The sequence below is a fragment of the Pocillopora verrucosa genome, chromosome 7, assembly GCF_036669915.1.
Source record: "Pocillopora verrucosa isolate sample1 chromosome 7, ASM3666991v2, whole genome shotgun sequence".
In the NCBI taxonomy this organism is placed as follows: domain Eukaryota; kingdom Metazoa; phylum Cnidaria; class Anthozoa; order Scleractinia; family Pocilloporidae; genus Pocillopora; species Pocillopora verrucosa.
Genome location: NC_089318.1, coordinates 23,123,311 through 23,127,977, shown reverse-complemented (window position 1 = coordinate 23,127,977; position 4,667 = coordinate 23,123,311). Strand labels below are relative to the sequence as shown.

General features: G+C 38.7%; 1 protein-coding gene across 1 annotated transcript; it reads right to left on the bottom strand.

The window, feature by feature from the left end:
* Nucleotides 1–352: 352 nt before the first annotated feature.
* LOC136282693 (uncharacterized) lies at nt 353–1,978 on the bottom strand. The gene is made up of 3 exons (XM_066170394.1): nt 1,542–1,978; nt 1,088–1,197; nt 353–786 (listed from the first exon to the last, which is right to left on the bottom strand). The coding sequence occupies exons 1-3, from the start codon at nt 1,588–1,590 to the stop codon at nt 403–405; spliced, it is 543 nt and encodes a 180-aa protein (XP_066026491.1). The 5' UTR covers nt 1,591–1,978; the 3' UTR covers nt 353–402.
* Nucleotides 1,979–4,667: the final 2,689 nt, after the last annotated feature.

Genomic DNA, 4,667 nt, shown 5'->3' with positions numbered 1-4,667 from the left:
CATTAACAAACTGAGAACTTGTTGACAGAGTTCGTGAAGTTATTTGGAAATCGCCTTTGTGAGATACATTGGTAGTCTTGGAAGAACTGTAAACTGTAGTTCTGTCCCATTTTCAACCTTATTTGGAAGAAATATCATACAAATAGACTGCTGTTCCTTTGAAAAGGGTGCCATAGGTGAGTGAATCCAACAGAAAACCTAAATAAATCCTTACAATTATTTCCATTTATCATAATACTAAAACATCTATTGAAAACTGCGTAGCTTCCATTTATCATAAATACTGATACATTACTGGATTGAAAAATGCGTAGCTTCGAATTGATACAAAGCGACGCAATCCCTATCTTAAACTGCGTAGGAAATATATAGGCAAAAGGGTGCTCGATACTAAATAAAATTTCAGCCTTCCAATCCGGGTTCTAATTGTTGATCGTCCTTCCTGAAAGCCCATGATGGACCGCTGTTAGGTTTTGGACGTGAAGAAACGTCTTCGGGACGCCTATCTCTTTGAAATTCACGACGTCGAGCGCGAGAAGTCTGACGGCTGGCGTACTCTTCATCAAGTTTGTTTTTAATTGTTTTGAGCTCTTCACTCTCCCACGTAACTGTTCTGATATACAACTTCTTTTCTTTAACACACCCTTCATCACCCGATAGCGACTCTTCTTCTGATTCCGACACTTCTGATGACATATATTCCTCAGTGAGCACCTCAGCCGCCTTTCCTTTTTGATGTATAACCCAGTTAATCTTCTCCAGCGCTTCTGTTCTTCTCTTCAATTTCTATAATGAAGTAACAAAGTTATATAACAAAAGCAATGAATAAAGGCGAAGAGATTCGAAGGTTTTATAATTTCAGTATTTAAGCTTTCCTGAAACCACCACCAGTTATCATAGCAATCTAGTCATTTACATGAGACGATTGCCTCTGGAGATTAGCATTACAGGAAACGCTTTGCATATTTATTTATAATCGAATAAGGCTTTCTTAATTCCCCATATTACCGAATCCCCCCCCCCCACACACACACACACCCACCCACCCACACACGCACGCACCCCACACCCACACACGCGCACAAACCTGTTTTTTCCTGTTCTGGCGTCGACTACTTGTCTTGTGTTCGTCGTACTTGTTGTCAGATTTTTTCTTGTCTGTTTCGTACAAAGACAAGTAATATCTTCGACCAACAACTGTAAGTGAAAAAATACTAGGTTGGTTTCACATTTTCGGCAAGCCTAAGAACTGAAGAAGCATCTATGGGCTGATGGGTAAAGAGGCCAAGGTGAGTTCATAAGTTTTTTACATTTATGATGTAAGTCTACATGAAGCAGTAAGGCGGCAGAAGTGACACGCAACAAAATCAAGAACGTTAAGAGGAAAATCGGTCTACGATGTGGGCACACATAGCAATATGATATTCAGTGCAAACGAAATTAGCCATAAACACCTCTACATCTTAGAAACAACTTAAGTCAACAAGAAGATGATAAAAGCTAAAATGATAGGTAAAGAGAAATAATTACGACCAACTTACCCTTTATCTGTTCATCTGTCCACTTGCAGGAGCCATTGCTACCAGACATTTTTCCTTTCACTTTCTTTAAAACTTCCTCGTTTTCCGCTGAGTCAAAGCTTGCATTGGAAAGGAAAAAAACTCCACTGCATTATTTTCTTGGTCTTAACCTGATTTGCAACAAATTAAGTCATTCTGTCACTGAGGGTTGATTTCTCGGATCTGAAGATCACTTGGTAGGGAGTCTCTGTTGGCAAGCCCACCGAAGATTTCAGAGGTCAATCCTTGTGCGATACACTCCGACAAACACTGGACAAGGGAATCACTTTAACCTCGATTCAAACTTCTGCTCCAGAGTTTATAGTTATAATCCAGATACATCAAATTAATAAATACTTATGTCTTTTCCCGTAATCCTTGATAGATAGATGTTCCAAAATGATAAGTAAATTTACCTTTCTTTGAAATTAAATCCTTGAAAGTTATCTTTCTTCTCAAGACTTCTGTACATTTTTCGAAAATTGTCCTGTATTGAAAATAAAAGCACATCTTTGTGTTAGATAAGTGAAAATTTCTGCAAGAGATTATTCTCAGTTTTTAACCATTTGCCAACGGTTAGGATATCAAATGTTCCCAAAGGCTTGAACAACACTTGAAAATGCATAAAAGGGAATAAAATACAAATCACACACTACAGAGACATCCTAATCACAACTTTATTTGACTATTTTGTAGCGAACGCAGCGTCAAATTTCAAAACGGTTACACGAACCATACAATTTATTCGTAACCAGTGGTTTCTGAAACATGATTAACTTAAATTACAATACAGCCAACTACCGACAACAATAATTACGATCACAAAGCGAAACATCAAACGGCAAAAGACAACGCAAAACCTACCTGACGGTTTGGATAGAAGGAGTACACGAGACTCAGCAAAAAAACGATCATAGCACGACAAACTGCATAACATTACTGTTCTTTTTGCACGAAAATTTCAATATGTGTATACGGACGCGAGGGGACTGAAGCCTAATTTGCAGATAAACTGCTGACCCTTAAATTTGTTGCAACAACCGGAGGTAGTCTAAAACCTAAGAATGGTCCAGAAAATTCTGTTTCTCTTAATAGTTTCCTGAGTATAAGCGAACTGGAGACTACTCCTTTGACAAGTGACTTACACGGCACAGGGGGTCCACCTTTTGTTTCTCCTTGCTGCGCTTCCTTCCAGTTGCACTTTCAGTCCTACTGTTTTGTTGCTTTTGCAACTCTTTTAGGATATTCTCCACACTTTCATGGGTCTTCTCACACACTTTCCCTACTTCCTCGAGTTTCTTGCGTTGTGTGTCCAACTCTTCTGTAATGCACCAAATATCATATTTCATCCATTTAACATCTTCTTCAATCTCATTTTCTATGGTGTCATGGTCTTCACCATCGTGGCAAACTCTGCATACTCTCATAGGCCCCTCTACGACCAAAAGGAAGTATAATAATGTTGATTACTGTAGGGAAATCTGCTCATACTTAATTATTGTCTCCACAATATGCGACTCTCGTTCTGTCTTTAATTACACTGGCGGGCAACACGATCATGCGGTAAAGAGTAGTCTGAGGGCGGGCCAAGAGTAATTCTCGGAAACAATTTTACGAGACCCAGTATTTTGACAATTGTCTCTTGGATTCTCGTTATCAATTTCATTTTCTTTTTGCTCACCGAAATTTCTTCACGGTCAAACTTGTTTCTTAATTGGAAGTTTCGATCAGTTCCTTCGGCCCTTTTCAGATGAAAAATTAATGAATGGCGGATTGTTGCTTTTACTGGTGGTCGTTCACTGAGTCATACCATCTTCATTACATTAACTTTCATGGTATGTGAATTTGGGTGTCAGAAAATGTAGCCCAAGGCACATACACTTCACTCACAAATTGATTCATTGTCTATTACGATCATTCTCATGATCTCAGGTACTAAGCATCAGTTTCAATGTTTCGCGATGGAAGATACTAAGGAGTACTCCCCTTTCACCACATTTTTCCACATTTTTTTTTTATAACTCGATTTTCTTTCCGCCTTTTTCTCTTCAGGTAATTTACATAGAGTGTCTCTATGAAACTGCAATCAAATGCAATTGAATGACACTGGGAAAAAAGCAGAAATAACATGTTTCCATTTTCTGTATCTCTTATAACATTTTAACTGCGCGCTTCGTAGAAACATGGGCATGCTTCGCATGCAAGAGTTATTTTTTGGATGACAGGATTGAAGTGGGACACTAAGTAACTGATGTTTACATTTCTGTAAAAGAAAAAGAGCATGTAGTTTCACAAGATTCCATGGATAGCAAACAAACCTCCTAATTTATCTGAAATAAACTCAGACACACATAATTTATGGTCCGTTGCAACTGATGTCTGAATAATTGTTAGCAAAAATAAACTGCATCGGTGCCGCGCTTCCTAGTCTCCTTCATAGCTGTTTCTTGGTCTCCTAACACAACGCGCTCTCTCCCCCGTTGCGTGACTAGACCAAACAACGTCCAGATCGCAGGCTAAGATAATGTTGACTACCGTTCCTTCATCCGAGACAAAATAAAAATGATTCAGCTACAGTTGGTCGCCTCAAAAATATTCTTCTAAACAATTTTAAGGTGGAAAGCAAGCTAAAACTCCATTTTACCTCCAATAGACATTTTGCGGTCTCGTTCTACGAACAAGTGAAATTATATCGGACAGAGAGTAAAATATCATATTTCAAATATCTTTATGACATAGCTAATAAATTTGTCTAATCAAATTCAATTGCGTGAGCGTGCTTCGTATTCCTATTGTGCATGCTCATGACGTCAGCGAACAAATCCCTCGAGAAAAAAATTTTCCATCAGGTTGAAAATGTTATAAAACAACTGGTTCATACGTCAGCTGTGCGTTCATCGAGATATGAAGCACACAGGAAGTTTGGAGAGCATGAAAGATGTGCAAGAGTTGCTCGAGGTTACGCCCTACTCTTACGCATCTTTTGTGCTCTCCAAACTTCCTGCGTGCTTCATATCTCGATGAACGCACGCTGACGCATGAACCAATTGTTAAGTAAAAATCAACAAATTGGTACACTGTTATGTATTGGTATATTCGGCCAAGAAG

What these genes read in the sequence shown, in the direction of transcription:
- LOC136282693 (XM_066170394.1), bottom strand. Translation starts at nt 1,590, where the DNA reads ATGTCTGGTAGCAATGGCTCCTGCAAGTGGACAGATGAACAGATAAAG. An exon ending in GACAGATGAACAGATAAAGG is followed by an intron (nt 1,198 to 1,541) that starts GTAAGTTGGTCG and finishes TTTCACTTACAG; the next exon opens with TTGTTGGTCGAAGATATTAC. An exon ending in GCCAGAACAGGAAAAAACAG is followed by an intron (nt 787 to 1,087) that starts GTTTGTGCGCGT and finishes ACTTCATTATAG; the next exon opens with AAATTGAAGAGAAGAACAGA.